Source organism: Pholcus phalangioides, unplaced genomic scaffold (assembly GCF_987345545.1).
Source record: "Pholcus phalangioides strain wild (caught in Gottingen) unplaced genomic scaffold, Ppha-v1.0 ptg000004l_1, whole genome shotgun sequence".
Lineage (NCBI taxonomy): Eukaryota > Metazoa > Arthropoda > Arachnida > Araneae > Pholcidae > Pholcus > Pholcus phalangioides.
The window spans coordinates 23,194,455-23,215,839 of record NW_028301597.1 but is presented as its reverse complement, the minus strand read 5'-3'; the positions used below and the strand labels follow the sequence as shown (position 1 = coordinate 23,215,839).

Here is a 21,385-nt window from a genome sequence, read left to right as displayed (position 1 = left end):
GTGTGCATAGTTAGGATCATCATGTTTTACACTAAGCAAGTTACTGCACAGAAGAGTGATTGGAACCTGGATGCCTACAGTTTTTCAATCATGTTTTATAAAAAATTATTTTATTGATTTTTTTGTTATTGCATTAATGAGGATAATTTACCTAAGCATACATAGCCGATGCACATATCATTTTTATTAGTTTTCATTATATTAACTTAGAGAAATTGCTTTTGAAACAAATGCAGAATCAATAAGAAAGATTGGGGAAAAATAATTTGTTTAATAATTTAATAATACAATACATATTAACCACTCAGGTAGCCAATTAATTTCTCCCTTTTCCCGTTTGGAAAGTTTGAAGCTAATAAAATTAATTTTCCTGATTAAAATCTTTTATGAATACATTTAAACTGACTTTATGTTCTTAACTGTTTTTTAAAGTCATTAATGACAAAAAATTATGATAATTGAAATAATTACTAATTAGTTTTCAAAAATTGAAATAATTACTAATCAGTTTTCAAAAATTGAAATAATTACTAATTAGTTTTCAAAAATTGAAATAATTACTAATTAGTTTTCAAAAATTGAAATAATTACTAATTAGTTTTCAAAAATTGAAATAATTAGATTAAAAATTGGCATGACGAAATATACCGTTGTAACTACCTGACTGGTTAATATATGTATAAAAATGAGAGCTAGTCTGTAAGAAACGAAAAAAAAATCTCAAAAAGAATATTCGCCTGAGTTCGATTCATTCTTACTTGTCTATAGATCCTTGCATCCAGTAGATAAGAGGAAACCATGAAATTGCATCCAAAAATGCTGGATGGGGTCTGAAAATATATTTGTTATGCATATCAGTAATGCACAAGATAAAAAAAAAAAAAAGAAAGCCTGCGACATATAAGAAAGTTTGATGTCTTTAGTTTTTCAATCTAGAGCAGTTTCATCAACCACCAGTCTGTAGAGATCTCCTACGGGTCTGTGATACATTTTACTTAATTCATGCAGCTGCTATGTAAAGTTACATTCAATACACAAAATACTCTCTCTATATTGGTTTTTGTTTGTCTTAGCTACCAACAGGTGTGTGAATTATTTATCCTATTTACACCAGTTCATGACATTGTCCCATTATTTTCTCTGGTCTGAAGTTGTAATAAAGGTTGAAAATTATTGAACTGGATCTTGTAAATATGATTGATAAATAAATCAAATAATTAATTTCCTAGTTAAAGTAGTTACTGAAAAATAATCAAAATTTCACTCATAACTTTCAAAAAATAAATATATATTTTAATTATACTACTCATATAAGTATGTATTGAAGAAAAAGGGGATAACTAAAGTCATTAACTCAAGCCCATAATAAATCACATTCAACACAAAATTTAACATTTTTATAACACATAAATAACAGATAAACAGGTACTAAAACAATCACACTGAGTTACTAACTTTCTTTCAAGTAATAAAATTATGGGTCTGAGTGTCTGTGGTTGATGAAAGTGTGCCCTTAATGGAACGACAAAGTTGTATATGCCATTGGAAGCGAAATCTGCAGCCAGAATTATGCAGCGGTTTGGCCAGTTATATTCTTTGGCATTTCGGAAGGAGCAGTGTTCACAGACCTAAACAGACATGAAATTATATTTAGTGTCTCAGTAAATTTACATTCATAATTGAAAAAAAAAATATTGTATACATTCATGCATTAGAATAAAAGTCTGATTTACTTGAAAAGACTTAAAAATTTACACCAATCTGCAACATGAGCAAGAAATTTTCTGCAAACTACTTTTATGAAAAAAATTTGGAGTCTATATTCAAACTCAGGATAGCCTTTTAACCCAAGAATATCTTGTTCACTGAATGACAGTCACAAAAATCTAATAAACTACTTAAATCTGCAGACATATTTGAGACTTTTTAAGAGAGTACCTTTGCAATAAAAGAATTTATAAAAGTGTAAGTTTATAATTAAGAACAATTTTTTATGTTTAAAATTCAAAAATATAACCCTTAAAGCTTGACAGCAATCAAGTGAAGTTTTGTATAAGAAAAAATAAATTTCGATTTTCATACTTGAGCAAGTTGTAGGCAACATAGTTGTTTTTTTTCTTTCAACAGATAGCACAGCGTTGGACTCACACCAACATAAGGAGATACAGGAGGAAAACCTTTGACAATTCTGGAAAAGATGGAAGGTGCTTAATAACACAAAAACTGTCAATTAAAAACTATCAATTAAATTAAATCCATTGTAGTTTTGGAGGATTTTTTAATTAAGTGACACTTTTTTAATTAAGTGATTCATCTTATGTAGGGCTGGTCAAATTAATGAATTAATAGGGTCGGTTAATCAATCAGTTGTTAATTGTGGTTAAAAATTTTAGTTGAGTTAATCAACTCGATCAATCCGATTAAAATTTTTGGTAAAAGTTTATAATTTAATTTCATTTATGTGACTAAACCGATTAAATGTCTTAAATTATGTTCCTATACATAACATATCAGATAAGTGACCATATTTAAAAATATTTTGATCAAATTTTTTGACATGAGGAAACACCAGTCAATTCAACAAAAACTAGTGATGATTTATAAAATTACTGATTAAAAAAACAAGATCCAAGTTAAGAAATTCCAGGATATGACAAGTATGTTCAGCATATCGTCCCCCTTATGCAGAGACATGAATGTGCAAAATTTGACTTTTGGGTTTATCAGCTGGTTGGATCACTTATTTTGTTTTCTAAGTTGTGCCAGAAACGCAAATGTGTATCTCGTATTGAAACACATTTTAGAAGAACAACTTCCATAGAGGATGTAGCTAAGTAGCATGGTAGAGTAAACCTTCAAAAGTCATTTTCCAAGTTCTAGAAATTTTCACATTCATGTTTTGGCAAAGGGGGTGATATTAAATAGCTTCAAGCGGCCGCCTTTATTTCTTAATCTATTTCTATATTGGTCTACATCCATTCAGTGGATAGATGTGTGAAATGAATGAAATATATTTTTTTATAGCATCAGTTGATATTATATAGTTACCAACACTACGCTTGCTATGACAATAGCATTTGAAAATATTTGATTAACCGGTCGATTAATCGATTAAAATTGATTTGATAGATTTGATTGACCAGTTAAAAATTTTAATCGATTCCCAGCTATAATCTTAAGAAACTTGAGTGTAAGCGCTCAAAGTTAAACATTTTCAACTCATATCTCTTCAACACTTTATAAAAACATGAAGCAGAGCTGCCTTAACATATAGGGCCATGGGCCTCATGTCCATAAGGACTTTCTATGATAATGACATCTGGTATAATGATATTCACGAGTATATAAATTGATTGTGCAAATTGGTATAAAGAGTATATAAATTGATTGGCTGTTTTTTCCAGTGAGGACCCTCAAACATCACTTTGCCCCAGGATAGTGTTCCTTAAAGTATGCATCATCTTAGGGGCATAAACAACCTTTGTTTGTGAGCTGTCGATATGGATGTGTACCTTTTCAGTACTATGAAGTAATTATTTTCTATACTAGTTTGAAGAGCAGGAGATAAATTATGATTGAGACAAGGGAGCTGCAGATGAAAAAAAAAAAACTGAGAACCACTGCCCTAGGGCTATGGTATTGTTGAGAGCAAAGCTGTTTTTATGAATGGGTTAGACTGGCATATCCTGGGAGCCTCTTGCTGCAAAAAGAGGCTTCATCACAATGCCCAACAATCAACATCAAGTATGTTCGACTTGAAGCGAGGCTCCAGTGCATCGCTTGGCCCAAGTGTTCATGATGATGTTAAGGTGACTCTGATTTGAACAGTCCTGGGATGAAGTGATATATGAGCTGAATAATATCTCCAAAAGGAAAAATTTAATTTTTCAGTGATTTCTTACTCAGAGCTTTCAGCTGGAGTGACATATGGCATTTCAAGGTATTTCTCTTCCTCCTTTTCTCCATCTTTCTTCACTTCCTGTTGAGCATCTTCCTCCTCCTCAGATTCATCATTCTGGCCAAACATGGCAGGAACAGGAGCGATGCTAGGTCTCCTGCCTCTGGCCAAGGCAGTGAATCCTTCAGAACCTGGGTTACTGTCCATTTTTGGCAAGTCAAGATGCTTTCCAAGTTTCCTCATGATGCCAAATGTGAATTTTGATCGAATAGGGGACATGTCATATGATCTTCGGTCTGCAATTATAGACAAATGTCATTAGCCAATTAATATGAAATAATGTTATTTTTTAAAACTTTTTTTCATGTATTGAACTTAGTTTTCAGAAGTAAACAGAGCATTCAAGATTGAATAAATAATATAAAACCATATTATTAACATAACCTTACAATTAACATGTGTAAACATAAGTGAATGCAAGCTCTTCAAACAGGAAGGAGAGGGAATTGTCCACTTCTGCCCCCGTCCTCTTTATCTGCCAGTGTGTGTAAAGATATTTGACTAAGACCTACACATAATTTGAACTCACTGACTAGTCAGATTTTTGATCTGATATAAACAGCAAAATAACTCTCTCATTGATTAAATTTAAAAATCTTCATCTTACCAAGCCTGGTATTGCTTTTACCAGCTTCTATGAAGTTTCTGAGAGCCACAGAAGTATCTGCAGATGCAGGATCTTCATCCTCGCTACTTGCAGGCAGAAAAGCGCTGTTCTCTTCTTTTGCAATATTCATATAAAAACATATATCTGATGCTTGCATCTGATATGACGGTCCAGGATTCAACATGATTGGCCAGGTTCCTGGAACATCTGTTTGAACACCCAGAAGGGATACTCCATATCTGAAAAAAAAGTCACACAATTTCTCAAATTTTTCTATAGGTAAATACAAAATGATAATGGTAATATAGTGAAACTCCCTCTTCTATGAACACTGGTGGGACAACAAATATCTGTCCATAAAACAGGTCTGACTATGAACGAGAAGGTTGTTATTGAAAAAAATTCAAAAACAGTAATTACTATTTGGCCACTAACAGAGGGGTTTTATTGTAATCTGAAAGTAGTCTTACTTTCTGTGAGAATGAAATGAAGCATAAGTGAAGCTTTTTCCCTCATATTCTCCAAAAAATCTACTGTCTCCTAAACGTATGTGATATATTTCATTGCCTGAACATTTGCCATAAAGCCCATGCCATTCTTCTTGCGATTCTTGGCCTTCTCTGAAAATAAATAATAATAGTAAATAAAACAGATTTTACTGAAAAATTTCATTATAATAGTTAGAAGCTGTGACCTTACTGTGCTTTATAACCATGTGTATCAAATCAGCATATTTTTGAGTGATTTACACAAAATGTGTAGCTATTCAAACGCCTTAAAAAGATTAGTCCCCATTAAAAAGATTTCCCTGTTAAAAATGTCTTACCATGGAAAGCAACAACTACAATGGTAAAATTATTCAATCATTAAGCCTCACTCATAATTAGAAAAATTGATGGCAGCACTACACATAACAAGCATTAAAAAGAAACAATCTTCACGTTAGGTTCACATCATATACATGCATATTCCAGCATGTACCAGTTCATTAGAAATTCTGTAGAGGAATGTGTATAAAGTGCATGTAGTTAAGTAGTATATATAGTAGTAGATATTCAAACCAAATAAGGTACTCCACAGGTTAAGAATTATATTTTTTTGAATAAAGAATATCTGAGTTTTTTTTACTTTGAAAAACTATGTCACACACAAGAAGGCTAAGCTGACAATCAATCCAAAAGGTTAATAATTAAAATTGTTGATGTGAGATAAACTTAGTTACCCCTAAGAAAATTGATCATATGTTTTGCAAAAATTTTTCACACATTTAAAAATGAAACTTTCTCTAAAATTTTACATGATATGGCAAAAACAATTTAATCAATACAGGTTTTATTTAGTTCTACTGAAAAATGTTGCAGTTTGTAGAAAAAAAAAGATTTTGAGAACTGCAAAATTGAAAATAACACATTTCTTTGAACCACAGTGTATCACATGCAGCTCACTATATAACAAATAAAAATTGTCTACTGTACTCACTGCCCTCTAGAAGTGTGAAGAAGCAATGTGACGAGCGTGGATGTTCCAGGACACAGGCAGTTGTTTGCAAGTAAGGCATACTTGAACTCATCTTCACAAACAACATGTTCTGTGATTATAAAAAAAATATAGGGCTATATATATGTAAAGAGGGTTAATGTGGAACTTGGATGATAAAAACATGAGCTTTAGAAATTATTATCGTGTTGCATACAGATAAAAGTAATTATCAAGTTTATAAATTATATTAGAATAAAAGAAAATTCTAAACCCTGGATAATGCAGTAGAGCTTGGTTAATTCGAATTTTTGAGAATCTGAACTTTTACAAACTCCCCTAGAGATTGCTAATTTAATGTTAAAATTACTTGTTCAATTTGAGCTTATTTTAGATTTTTTGGAAAATTTGAAGTTGGAGGGGAAAAAAAATCACAATTTTTGCAAGAGGAAATTCAGTTTGGAAAAATTCTACAAGAAGCCAGACTTTTCCTTTTTCTCAATCAAGTTGTTAAGCAACAAAATTTTAAAGACAAATAAAAGTTTGAATATTTTTTCCTTTTTGTTTTGATAATTGAATGCCCATTTTAACATTGTTCAGCTGGAGTGCAACAAGACTGTCTACCATTTAATACCAATTACGTTTTTTCAAACTATAGATCAAGATCTGAATCTTTTTGTCTTCATTAACAGTATGCAAAGTACCAGAAAGTTCAGATTGTAATGTGTTAATGAAAGTAAATTTCCTTCGTAGCACTAGAATGATAAGCAAAATTTGAGAAACAGTTTTGTAATGGATGATCATGAACTGTTTCTGTAAATCATGCTTGGAATAATTTATTTATTTATGAAATATTGTTGGCCTAGAGGCATATACAAGAGGATGTGGTTGATTTACACATAGATATTTAGTAGCATTTAACAAGAAATCAGAGATTGGGGGAAGTCAAAAATAGTGGAGGGGAGTTTGTTCCATTAAACTATGGTATTGGGAAAAAACTGCATTTAGAACAGTTGGTAGAGGCAAAAATTGATTTTAATTTTTTGGGGTGATCAAGTCTATTAGAGACATAGGAAGACTTGGTCAGAATACCAGACATATAAAAATTTAGATGACCATGAGTAATATAAAGCATGGCTAATTGAGAGATAAGTCAGTGAGTAGCGAGTGGGTGGAGATTAAGTTAGACTTTAAGATCAGAAATGGACTAAAAACGTACCAGCAGTTGTGAATAAATAGAGCAGATTTATTTTGGATAGATTCAAGTTTATTGATATTACTAGAGGTTGGGGGAGGAGGGGGGGGGGGGTCGAAGACCTCAGCTCCATATGGAAGAGCAGACAAAATTTAACAGCTAAGATCAATTAATTATTATAACTATAAATTATTAAAATTTGGGAAACGGTTTCATAATGGATGATAAAATTTTAATAATTGATAATTTATAATCCTATGTGAACATTGAGGATTAAGTTGCAATTTTTAGTCATTTCACACATCCAGGATATATTAATTGGATAATTAAAACTTTTTTCCCAGTGACTTTGGACTTTGAATTAATCAAGTTCTATGGTAGCTAGCAATAGAAAAATCAGTCATTTTTAATATATATTAAAAATGACTGATTGACTGCTATGCAGGAGAAAAAAAAAATTGATACACTTAGGACCTATCAGTTTTTAATGTTCTCAGAACTGAACCCAACAGGAAGTTATGTGCAATTCACTAAGGTAGTGCCACAGTAGTTACTTTAATAAGCAATACTCAGACTACTATAGAAATGATCAATTCATTCATGTTTCTAAAAAAAGAGGAAATATTTTATTTATTTATACAATAATGTTGGCAGAGGTCAAACTTTCCTTTTATTGTACATTTACTGGCAATGTTCCCTCTGATCTATATGTGTGCATTACTATTACTACAAGAGGCTTAAAATGCTTCTGTATGCACAGAGTTTTTACTTATGCAGAAGAAATTCACTTAATTGTATAAGGTAGTTCGGCATTGCCATTTTGTGCAGAGTAGCAACAGACAGGGAGATAATGTTACTCACCGGCAAATGCGACATGCACTTTGTTCTCTGGACGGAATATCTGCACGTATTGTGGAACATTTGGAGCAAAATCACGGACTGCCCATGATCTGAGAATTGTATGCTCGTCCTAAGGAAAAATAAAACATGAAATTATCAAAATTATAGAATAAAAGATGCACATACATATTTATTCATAAAAGTTTAACACAAATAAAATATAGAATTCCTAAAAAAATAAACTCTAAAAAAATTTATTTATCATAGATCTAATTATGCATGAAAACCAAAAAATACATACAGTATATATATATATATGCCTGCATCTGAGAAAAATAATAATTTAAAAAGAAGTTGTATCCTTACTGAAATGAATGTTTATTTAGAATCCAAGTTTTATGGTTAAAAAAATAGGAAAAATAAGCAGTTATTTTTCATTAGTCAATTATTTAATCTAAGTTTTCTTCTACAGACATTAATATTGTGTATCACATGCAGAATTTTTTACTTTAAAAACTCTTACTTAAGTTGAGTAATTTTAAATATGAATATCAGCATTTATGTATTTATTACAGTATAAATTGTAGTACAGGGATACCTCAAGCTAACAAATGCCTCAGCTTTTTTTGGTCACATTTCTGGGTGAACTAAGGTTTTTTTCAGTTTTTCTGCCTCGGCTAAGGAACATTTTAGTTGATATTCATGCACATGCTAATATAAACAGATGAGTCATGAGCTAAATTTTCATGCCAAGCAAAACAAATCTAATGGTCAACTTCGTCACTGGAGCAAGATTAATTCATTTCCACCTCAGAATCACATTCTAGATTCAACTCTTTTTTTCTTCCACAAAGATTTTGAGTCATTTCATGTGAAATGAATGATTAAACTAATAGAAAATGCATTAAAAGGAAAAACCTCAGTCTAATGATTTCTGTTGATATGGTAAGACTCTTAATACCAAATTGAACAGTCTGGGACTTATTCTAGGAACTTATCTTTTCCATGTGTGTGAGAGAGAAATGATTATATCACATAGCACACCACCTTGCACACTTTTTTTCTCTTCACAATGGCTCACGAACATGACTGCAAAGCATACATAGTGTAAAATAAAAATGTGTTCACTTTTTCATCTTCCTTTAGATTCTCCTTCATCCAATTGTTTTTATGTCAGCTTCCAGTAATATTTTTATTTTTTACAGTGTTTCTTAGTGTTTTATGAAAGTTATCTTCAAATTTTGGACATTTCAGGAATGAATTGAATGATTTTCCACATGTTTTTATGGAAAATCATTGAAGATAAGTTTCATGAAACGCTAAGAAACACTGTAAAAAATAAAAATATTAACTGAAGCCTGACATAATCAACTTCACAAACCATAGGTTTCTATTGGAAAATAGCATTTCAAAGATTTCAGCTAACAAATGTGATTCTGGAAAGTATATAATTTGCTATAAAGTATATGAAGGACAGGGAAAAGTTTCTGCTGAATTTCCCAACTCGATGTTGTTTAAAAAAATATAAATATCAAAAAAAAAAAAAATTGCATTTTGTCATTGAAATTGTGAAAAAAAAAAAAAATTTAGATGATGGTACAGGAGAAACCAAAAACAGACCCTGCTCTTGTTAGCTAAGGTAGCACAGTGTTTTTCAGACTTTGATCAACTCTGCACTCTTATAAGACCTGAGATTCTATGATATTCAGATTTTTTTCTTACTGTAACATACTAAATATTTATTACACATCTATACACATCTATAGAGAATGAGAAAAATACAAACTGCAGCACTCCTATCAGCATAGTTTCTAGCTGCAAGAATAAAACATGCTTCTGCAGCGTTCATCCTGCAATATAAGCAAAATAGACACACTGATAATGGTGCTATCTTTCTTTCTCGGTATTTATGCAATTTTTACATAAATAAACTCAGTTAATTATAATAGTTTACAATATTGATAGAATAAGTTGTTAATGCTATAAAGTATATGAAGGACAGGGAAAAGTTTCTGCTGAATTTTCCCACTCAATGTTGTTTAAAAATATAAATATTTAAAAAAAAAAATTGAATTTTGCCATTGAAATTGTGAAAAAAAATTTTAGATGATGGTACAGGAGAAACCAAAAACCGACCTTGCTCTTGTTAGATCTGTGTCCTTTAGAGCTGAACCCTGTATATAAATAACCCTTGAGGCCCACATCGGCACCTGCAGAATCATCTTCATTGTTGCATCTAGCTCACAAGGGGACAACAGAACAACGTAAAAGTCCTAAAACAAATTATAAATTTTTTTAAGAGTAAAATTCAAACTGTCTAGTTTTTAAATTAAAAGAATTAAAAACTATAAAAAAACAGTTTCAAATTTCACAAAAATAAAAAGTCAATTACAGGTGATCATAGAATGCAATAAATTTCAATCTGGTTTTAATTCTAATACAACAATTTCAACATTATTTAGCACACATTAAGATAAGTATACTGAAGCAAAAAAAAAAAAAAGATAAAAGCTGATGATAACGTTTTGATACCATTATCTATGTCTTACTTGAAGGAGAGGATGAGCATAGAATTCATTAAGGAAATCCATGATGGTATCTGCCCTTAGTGTTGTGTTACATACAACCACGTGCTTCTCACTCTGAGCTCGGTGCATGCTGTATGTGCCGCCAAGTTTCTGCCGTTCCATCCATGTATAAGCAAGTTGCTCAAACTGCACACATAAAATAAAAACAAATATAAAAAAAAAGTACAGCATTGAACACTTCTGAAATACCAATAAATAAGCCACATCAGAGCCAACATATTTTTCACAAAAGAAAGTAGGACAGGAAAATAGTCCAATAGTTTTTATATATTTATCATTTTTTGGGAGAACAGATTACAAATTCACTGATCTCACCTGTGTTGGTAAAACTATGAGAGCAACGCCAATCATGACGATCATGAACAGCTGTGAAGGCCAAACACTCGGCTTCAAGTCCCCATAACCAACTGTAGAAAATGTTACTACTACAAAATACAGACTCTGGAATAAATCAACTTGCTCATCACCAGACCGTTGGAAATGTTGGAAACCACACACACTAGGAAATTTAAGAAGCTTTCATTGAAGGATGGAGTTTTCTATATATATATATAATATTAGTCAAACGCATTTAATATGAGCATGAATGATTACATCACTTGTATTTTTTAGTTTCAATTTTATTCATAAACACAGAAAATACAGAACAATATAAGTGGGAAAAAATTGCTAAGAAGCCGGGATGTGGCTCTTAATAGCAATCACATTATTTTTTAGACATTAGTTGTAAGGATTTTGATTCGCAAATAGATAAAATAATAATAAACGAGAGAAAAAGACAAAACAAAAAACAAGAGAAAACAAAAAGAAAAACAAAAGAAAATGACAAAATATGAAAATAGTTAATGGTGGCAATTGTGTTGCAGAAACAATAGTAATTAGAAAGAAATTGTGTTTGATCTGTTTTTCCTTCATTTTATTCCAACATTTTATTGAATTGAACTTGATTAAAAAGTCATAAGAAAAATAAATAAATAAATAAATAAAAAGTTGAAAGGGTTGTTATGAAGGTAGTCAGGAAAAATTAAGGAGAGGTAACCTGTGGCAAATGGAAAGTAACATGATTTAGAAAAGGGGTTGAAGAATACAATTTTTTTTAAAGAATTTTGTTCAATGTTAGTGATAGAAAAAGATGCTTTTTCAAGAATCTATTAATATCTATTTTTTTTTTTCAAAATAAGAACACATTTTAAAAAGTATAAATGGGTATCCATTTGTAATATAGTAATATGAAAAATTAGAAAGTATAATGGGTATGAAAGTATAAAAGTATCCGCAAAGGGAGGATATTCAATGAAAGGTAAAGCTCATGTGATGATGAACTATAGTTGTTGGTGATTAGTCTGATTAGTCTTTTTTGAATACAAATCAAAGGGTGTAGATTAGTAATGTATTCAGATCCCCATATTGATAGTCTATAAAGCAGATGAGAATGAGAAAGGGGAGTAACATAATACCAAAAGAAATGAGGAGTTGATATATGATTTGATGTAGTAGAATCTGTATATTAGATATCAAAGTTTCGAATGAATATGCTACTGTATATATGAATTCCATTTCAGGTTAGAATCGATTAAAACTTATAGGAATTTAATGGTATTAATCTGCTCAAGATGAACACAATCACAAGGGAATAATTTGACATTTAAAAAATAAATTTCAAAATCTGTGATTTCTCCAGGAAGCTAAAAAAATATTGTCTATGCCAAGGTAAGATTATAAGTTTACATTACATGCACTATACTGCTGTATAATTTCATGTATAGAGTGACACCTTGGCTAATGAAAATGTTTCATGATGCATCTTCAATTGTGCATTATCTTATTGAATTTTTATTCTTTCAAGGATTTTAATTTGAGTATAATCATATATCATTGTTTCAAAGAATTATAACTTTATACTTAATGTCACAATACATAGAACACAAATAATGAGAGAAATAAAAAAGAAGTATATACAGAGAGAAGTTGCATACATTAAAAGTACTTATTTTACATCAATTGTGGATCATGGAACTTTATCTCATGGTAAATTGATGTATAAACTGAAAATCACCTTGTGAAAATGAGGCACATCAATGTAGCAGAAAGTATCATGATTTTCTGTGAGAGAGCAGACTGCGATCTCTGCATGGCACGGTGAAGATCATTCTGTATTGAAAAAATAGAGCAAAAAATGTAAGGGCACAATTTGCACTTATTTTCTTAAACTTATTAAACCTAGTACACTAGATGCTCAATAAACTGGCCGTGTGCTAATCCAACGTTTTTTAGGAAAGTTTTCTTCAAGCATAGAAGAGAGAAGTGTGTCACTGCATGTCTTTGTGCTGAAGTTTATATTATCTATATGGGCTTTTCTATTGACTTCCAGTAATCCAGCAATTTCAGTAATCTGACACACCGTAGTCTGATATGTGCCAGATTAGCGAGAGAGTCTACTGTACCTATAAAATTGTCTGTTGCTTTAGTATTAATAATTTGCATACTGTCTATGTACTACTACCACTAAACCACACATGCACTTCATCCATATTTCTCTGGGGAGCTTCTAACAATTCGGTAAATGTTGGAATGTGTGTGTCCATGTTGTGGACATAATGGAAGTTTGTTTCTGTGTAAGACTTGCTATAGTGCTGCCATCTATTTTTCAAACTATGAGCGAGATGTAATGATTGAAGATTTGTACCCTTGTAGGCCTGTTGCTCTCAGTGGCGCGACTTTTTTAATGGGGAGATTGGCTCACATTTGCACCTTGAAGCTGACCACCACCATGACAACAGAATTGTTTGAACCCGGTTATTTACAATGCAAGTCTGTCCTTATAATCACTTGACCACCACAGTGACTCTATATCCTACTGGATGACACTCATACATCAAGTTGGCCACTCTTGCTTTGTGTAATTCTTAGTGCACTTCTTGGAATTGATAGTCTAATATTTAAAATATTCCTCATTACAATTAATTTATCAATTATGATTTATATATAGCAGGAGCATATTATAACTCAATAGCATGAAAATTAATAATTTTACTGTCCTGATTGCATTTAATGTAACTCTTATTTGTGGTATCTAAGATGTGAACTCAGTAGGGGGGGGGGGGGAGGGTGGTGAGGAAATTCTACAGATTCTTTATTGATGCATAGGCCAAAGATTTTGAAACAAATGCAAACCAACAGAGTGCAATACTCTTTTTGATTCTTAAATGCATAGCTTTGCAAATGTACAAAGGGTGCTTTATTGCTACAGCCAGTTTGAAGATAAAAAATACAGAATTACCTTTGTGCATAAGGTGGTCATATTCTTTCCATTTAATGTTTTGAATTTGCTGGTAGATGTCCCAATTAACAATAACTCTTTTTTGTTGCAGAGCATGTGTGGCTGTAATTTTGCTAATTTGTTAAAATGTTTTGTTTAAACTTCTTTCTTTTCTTTTTTACCTTGAAGTTTGCAATCTCATTTTTTTCCTCACTATAGTTTGAATCACAAAGAAGGAAGTTATATATTTGGAAAGAGTGAACTCTTACTTCAATACATTTATTTTATATGCAATTTTTAAGGCTTCTCTCATTTTAAATAAGGTGAAGCTGTATAAGGTGCTACTGTATAAGCAGTACAATTCAAAATAGATTTTTTAAAATGATTTTTCCAGCTTTAAAAAAATATGTGTCATTAACTATGAGAATTATCAGCTAAAAGTTTTCACACTCTAAAAATTTGCATTTTAATATGATGTACTGAAACCTACAAACATATTTTCCAAAGCATGTTTCGCTAGCCAACAATTGAGGAACCCAGGAATGAAGATGTTTCTGATGGGTGGCCAAAACAACTATAAAAACAAGAAAATAAATTGACCTATTTCAGTTTTTAGGTAAAAGATACATGGGAAAGATCTGAGAACACTGATTTAATAACAAACACAATCCATCAAAAAATATTGAAATAATCAAGCATATACCAAAGTTTGAATAATATATTGATACAGTATATATCATTATTGTAGTGACATATCTTTAATAATATTAAAAGGAATTTTTCCTTCACATTAAAATTCAGAATTTTCAAAAACATAGCTTTTTACATTCGTTATTGTCCACTTTGAGCTGCAGAAGATTTCATACTTTTTCAGTCCAAAATCTCTAACACAATGAAACTCTCCCTAAGCGAACATTGACTTTTATATCAGTTTTCTCTTGTCTGCCAAATAAATGTGGCAAGAGTAGAAGTACAGTGAAACCTCACTACAACAACTCAATACAACAATAAATCCCTATACAATGATATTTTTTCATATCCTGTTTGGTAATGCTTATAGTTTAATATTAAACTACTTTCTCGATATAACAATAATCCCTCTACAACGATATTTTTATTTGCTCTGCAGAGTATTGTTATATCAAGATTTCACTGTAGTAGAAATTTAAATCTAAAGAGCTATACACCTGGGATCATAAACTAAATTCAACCATTCATGAACCATTTTTTTTCTCTCTCTTTTTATTTTCCCAATTTATCTTGTGATTTGTTATTATAGTCTTGAGAATATGATTTAAAGAAATAATGTTCAATAATTTTTTGGGGGGTGGGAATTCCACTAGCACTATCTGGTACAAATTCCAGTAGGGTAAGGCAAACTCCAAACATCAGTCAAGTAGAAAAAATATGTCCCTTCCCCCCCCCCCCCCAATTTTACAAATGTTTTTCCTATTTGTTGTCTTAATCAAAATGATCAAAAGATCAGAGATTTTATTTTACATTTCAATAGTGTTTGGACTTTACAGAGCCACATCCCTCAGGAACATTGATGTCCTATGCATAATCTTGAGGCAGGATGTCTTAAAAGTATCACGAGCCTCCGGGCCAAGTGATTTTTCTGAGGCCTTACCAAGCAAATTCTTGAAAAAATCAATTGCTGCTCATTTTTCTGAGGCCCCTCTTTCCTTAAGGCCTCCCGGCCATGCCCATATGGGCCCATGCATTAAGACGGCACTGTCTTGAGGCAGAACCAGTGATCCAAAAATATAAATGACAAGACAAAACTACTTTAAAGGGAAATGCACTCCCCCAAAAGAGTATTTAACAAGAAGAATTAAATACAGTAGAATCCGAACTATCTAACCTAATGTGGTGGATGAGCAGGCTGGATAATGATGAAGCCGGATAGGCCGGAGAAATATAAATGCTCATTCCCCCCCCCCCCCACTATAAAAAAACACCATTTTAATACCAAAAGCCACTCCTATTCATATTTTCTGACTTCTTGGTACAGGTTAGTATTTCATACATAAATATATACATAATGTAAATGTTTATGTACAATAACAGAAGAAGAAAGTCCAAGAATATAAACATTGTTACAAAAAATATGTAAATAGTTCTTATTTATCATTTACTATGTCATTTTTCACCTGTAAATAGTCATTATCTTATGTAAAAATGAAAGTTAGAGCATTCCTCTGAAATATCGCCAAATTAGCAACAAACTTGGTAAAGTTTGGTGATAGCTCTGATGATTTGGTGACATCATCGACCAAGAGACTAGACCGGATAGTCAAGATTCTACTACATCCCATGGCCTAACGAAAAGGTTAACTGATGCTAGCTACTAAACGATTTTTCATCTACCAATAATCAAATTTGATTTATGGTGGAAGCCCAATGTATTTATGTGCATGAGCCTTTCCATACATTATCACTAAATCTACCCAAAAATTACTTTATATTTTGTCTTTTATGAGATAATATAATCAACCCCTTTTATGCAGAATTGCTATTATCTTTATAATTTATGCTTTCTTAATTTTTAATTGAAAGGATTTCCCCAGAAAAATAAAAGAATTGTTCCCTCGATTGATGAGGTTGCCAACTAATGAAATGTATGAAAAATTTATAATGAAGTACAGAATGAAAAAATTTAATAAAGACATCTAATTGTATTGTGCATGACAGAGAAAGGAGCTGAAGTTCTTGAGAGACGATTTCTATTTTTTAAACATTTCCAAAGTTATATGCAGTAAAACCTCAATGACTCGACATACAGATAACTTGATATTTATTATTCTCATGGTTGGCATAATGCTAAATTCAACGGGGAGAAACTTGTTCAACTCGACACAAAATAGTTAAACCATGCTCAAGTAAATTAGGATTCAGATTTTGTTATCACAACTATTCTTTCTAAACTGCCCTCGGATTGGCCAGTTAATAAATTTTCCACGACATTTCTGTCATATATTTCAACAATTTTTCTTTTCATTTTTTGTTTGTTTGTTTGTTCGTTGGCTGAAAATATTTCCTCATACGTTGGGGGAAGTAGGGTCATTTTCCACTTTTTTTTGGAGCTAGAAAACTCTACCTGTACACTACAAAACTCACAGATAGGCGTGAATGATATCTGTAATTTTTGAGGAAAAGATGGTTGAATAAGAAAAAAAAGTCTTTTTTTAGATCAAAATTTCTAAGCTGAAAAAATGAAAGTTTTCTCCACTTTCAGCAACCGCACTGCTCATTCGCAAATAACAGATATTTTGATACACTTGTGCTTTTTCACCATAATTTGACGTTATTTGGAACTTTTCGTAGAAAATTGCAGATTATTTGTTTGTTAATTTGATGATAGAATTCATTGATTTGATAATAGAATTCATTGATTTGATAATAGAATTCATTGATTTGATAATAGAATATTATTTTGATAATAGAATGGAATATTGTTCACCTCCGTATACAGGGTGTCCTGTAAGTGCTAATGTTTTATTTGTTAATTTTTTTTAATAGAATTCACTTATTTGATAATAGAATTCATTGATTTGATAATAGAATTCATTGATTTGATAACAGAATTCATTGATTTGATAACAGAATTCATTGATTTGATAATAGATTATTATTTTGATAATAGAATGGAATACTGTTCACCTCCGTATACAGGGTGTCCTGTAAGTGCTAATGTTTTATTTGTTAATTTGATAATAGAATTCATTGATTTGATAATAGAATTCATTGATTTGATAATAGAATTCATTGATTTGATAATAGAATATTATTTTGATAATAGAATGGAATACTGTTCACCTCTGTATACAGGGTGTCCTGTAAGTGCTAACACATCCATTTTCTCATCAACCATCTATAGAGGAATGACTCTAATTCAAAAATTACCCTGTATCAGTTTTGAGAGTGAAAATACTAAGTGTGACAAAATTTATATGGTCCCCCGTGCTCTAACTTCCAGTTAGAAAATTGTTGCCCTGTCACTCCCGAGGTCAACCAAAAAAATAAAAATAATAATAAAAAGCTGAGATATTTGAATTTGAAAAACCACAGAAAGTTGGGAAAGGAGCGTTATCCGTCAGTTTTTGCTGTTCTTTAACTTTTCTATTATTTTTGAATTCAAATATCTTAGGGAATATTCCACTTAAAAACATGGGACTTTTTCTGTTGGCCTCAGGAGAGGGCAACAACTTTGTAAGAGGAAGTAAGAGGAAAAGTGCACCATATAAAAATTTAGATTTTTTATTTTGTAACACACTGTATTTTCACTCTCAAAAATGGTACAGGGTAATTTTTGAACACCTTTTTAGCATTTTCTAAATTGGAGTCGTATCTCTACGATGGGCGGTCGATGAGATAAAGGCCATGTTAGCACTTACAGGACAGCCCTTTATAAGTACATATACATGGCATAAATGATGTTTACAAATTGGGAGGGTGAGATAGGATGAAAACTCTCTAACTTGACATCTGCTCAAGTTGATGACATGCTCATTGATACTTTTGGGATGTCCAGTTATTGAGGCTCTACTGCTTAGAGAAGTTCACCTATATTAGAATTTTAATTTATAAAAAAAAAAGATAATTTCAAACAATTTTTGTTACTTACAGTAGCTACAAATGGACCATTTATTAACATTTCCAGTATAAAACTACAGGACAAAAGCTGTTGAAATATATTCCCCTGAAAATAAAGAAATTATCACAACATTACACAAAACCCATCAAAGATTGCAACTAAAGGAGTGTTATCATCAAAGAACTTACAAAATACACTTTAAGGCAATAATTGAAATAATTTAAAATATATATTAGAAAAGTATCATTACTGTAGTGATACCGCAAAGCTGCCTGTGACACATTTAAACAACAAGTAAAAATAAACGATTTTCACTGATTGTGGTCATAAAAATGAATTGAAGACGGACAGAATGCTTCATCAAATCACGACTACTACTATTAAACCACACATGCACCTCAACCACATTCCTCTACAGAACTTCTAACGAATTGGTACATGTTGGAATGTGCATGTACATGTTGTGAACCTAATGTGAGGCTTGTTTCTGTGTAATATGCAATGCTGTCACCTGAGATAAATTTTTCTAACTGTGAGGGAAGGCCATCAAATCATGACTACTACTACTAAACAACACATGTACCTCGTCCATATTCCTCTGTGGAACCTCTAACGAATTAGTACATGCGGGAATGTTAATACTTGTGTAATGCTTGTTATGTGTAATGCTGCCATCTGCCACCAGTTTTTCTAACTATGAGTGACGTGTAATGATTGAATAATTAATCGTTGTTGGCCTGTTGCTCTCTGTGGCGACACTTTTTAATGGGGAGATTGGCTCGCATTCGCGCCTCGAAGTTGGGAACCACAGGAAACCAACTTCAGCTTACCACCACTATGGCGAGGTTCAAACCTGGATCCTCGCGATGCGAGTCTGTCATTATGACCACTTGACCACCGCAGTGGCATCAAATCATGGCTGAAAAATGCCATGCTATGGCATAAGAAGACACTGCATAATATTGTATAATGTGAGTTCAATCTAGGTAAGGGAAAATTAACCAGCACGCAACGCACAAACATTTAAAATTCCTTCAACAGCCAAACCTTCATTGACTCTATATTGCAGTGATTCTGCAAAAACCATTTTAATATGCTGTCATCCCCAGTGACATTTGATATTAGTTCTTGCACAACTTTGATTAATCAATATAGGTGGTGGATCAACAATTGTTTAAAAATCAACAATTTGTAAAATAGGAAAAAACAGGACAGACCTAAAGGTATTAATAGTTATATACAACAATTGGTATATTGTCCTATAAACAGCTTCTGAGGTAACAAAATATCCCTTGACCATGTCTCATTATAACATAAAAAATTGAAATGTGTTTGGTTGTAAAAAGTATAATTGGTTCTAATTTATCTAGTGTAATAATTGCAAATACTGTATCCAGAGTTCTTCCCACAGCCAATGTGTGGGGGCAGACCATCCCCCTGCAAAGATTTCTCATAATACTCTCTAAAATATTTATAATATGATACTGTGCTATCCCTCTGGGATGTTTCTTACTATCATCAAGCTCAAAAAAAGTGTGAGGAAAATACTTGGATGTATCACATGTTAGAGACATGTTTCTTAATTTTACAAAACACCAAACCCATATAAGTACTACTTAACCGTACATGTACCTCATACACATTCCTCTACAGAATTTCTAATGAATCGGCACATGCCGGAATGTGTGTGGCCCTAACGTATTTAACTTGTCTGGTTGTGATTGTTCTGTGTTCAGTTTGCCATCTGTTTCCTATTTTCTGAAGTAAAGATCATGCAAAGAAAATGCTTGCATTTTCATGTTATGTCAGTATCATGCTGTAGGTCTGCCTGTTGTCTGTGGAGAGATTTTTTTAAATGGAAGACTACCTAGCATTCGTGCCTCGAACCTGGAAAACTTCAGGAACCCAACTCCAGCCGACCACCACAGTGAAGTGGATGGGGTTTGAACCTGGATCCTCAGGATAAGAGTCCCCATGATGCCCACATGACAGCACAGAACATTAAGCCCATACTGCAGTTTTCCATTATCCACAAAAAATGACTCCAGAAGTTGTCAAACAGATTGAGATAAACCTTGTCCAAGAGCAGTATAGTTATGGCTTTTCCTATAGCTAGTAGGATCTGCTTAAAGTCTGGACAGGATTTCTAAAAAAAAAAAGAAGCAAGCTACATGACACTAAAACTGGACTTTTTGCTTTTGAATTGGTGGTACAGTGGAACTCCAGTTAACAAGCTCAATTCATTCTGCCAACGTGCTTATTATCCAAATAGCTTGTTATTCGAATCAAACTTCCCCACAGGAAATAATGGAAACTGGGATAAAATTTGTTTCACAATTATTCATTCACATAAAAATGACTAAAAAAATGGCATCCAATCAATAATGCACACACACACACGCACACAAAGCAATAAATAATACAATACAATATATATAAATATATATATTATAAATAACACCATAAATAAGCATACAATATGGTAATGTTTACAAATTCACTTACTCTAAACGATGAGAGAGATGAGGACTATATCATTTTGGATGATTTACGAACTCTCTGTTGTTTGCAGACCTGCCCAATAACACTTACTTTTGCCCCTTTTTAGGATTTCTTGAAAAGAGGAAATCACATTGTCGTTTGACAGATTCGTTGCTCACTGTGCTACAGCATTATTCGATTGGTTCTTTTCTACCAAATGGCGTACAGATTCGTATACACACATTCTATATATCTCTCTAATCTCATTTGAAGTGAGGGGGACTTCTCTTCCTCAGATGAGGTACTGTTCATAAACCCTTGTTTCAGTTGCGTGCAAAGGAGATCCATCAGTTCATCTACTGATGGTTCAGTGAACACTCCTGG

The 21,385-nt window shown here is 32.1% G+C and overlaps 1 protein-coding gene across 3 annotated transcripts in view; it reads right to left on the bottom strand.

Annotated features, from left to right (window-relative positions):
• LOC149086774 (potassium channel subfamily T member 2-like) overlaps positions 1-21,385 on the bottom strand; it is a 292,063-nt gene that overhangs the window by 13,839 nt on the left and 256,839 nt on the right. For all 3 annotated transcript variants that reach the window (XM_089231146.1, XM_089231145.1, XM_089231144.1), the window contains 15 exons: positions 18,551-18,625; positions 14,414-14,497; positions 12,721-12,815; positions 10,980-11,163; positions 10,626-10,790; positions 10,213-10,349; positions 9,863-9,926; positions 8,098-8,206; positions 6,045-6,153; positions 5,036-5,185; positions 4,566-4,804; positions 3,903-4,194; positions 2,083-2,188; positions 1,456-1,628; positions 759-830 (listed from right to left, as the gene is read on the bottom strand). In XM_089231146.1, coding sequence (XP_089087272.1) covers positions 759-830; positions 1,456-1,628; positions 2,083-2,188; positions 3,903-4,194; positions 4,566-4,804; positions 5,036-5,185; positions 6,045-6,153; positions 8,098-8,206; positions 9,863-9,926; positions 10,213-10,349; positions 10,626-10,790; positions 10,980-11,163; positions 12,721-12,815; positions 14,414-14,497; positions 18,551-18,625 — 2,054 coding nt within the window. The remainder of the gene's footprint in view (positions 1-758; positions 831-1,455; positions 1,629-2,082; positions 2,189-3,902; positions 4,195-4,565; positions 4,805-5,035; positions 5,186-6,044; positions 6,154-8,097; positions 8,207-9,862; positions 9,927-10,212; positions 10,350-10,625; positions 10,791-10,979; positions 11,164-12,720; positions 12,816-14,413; positions 14,498-18,550; positions 18,626-21,385) is intronic.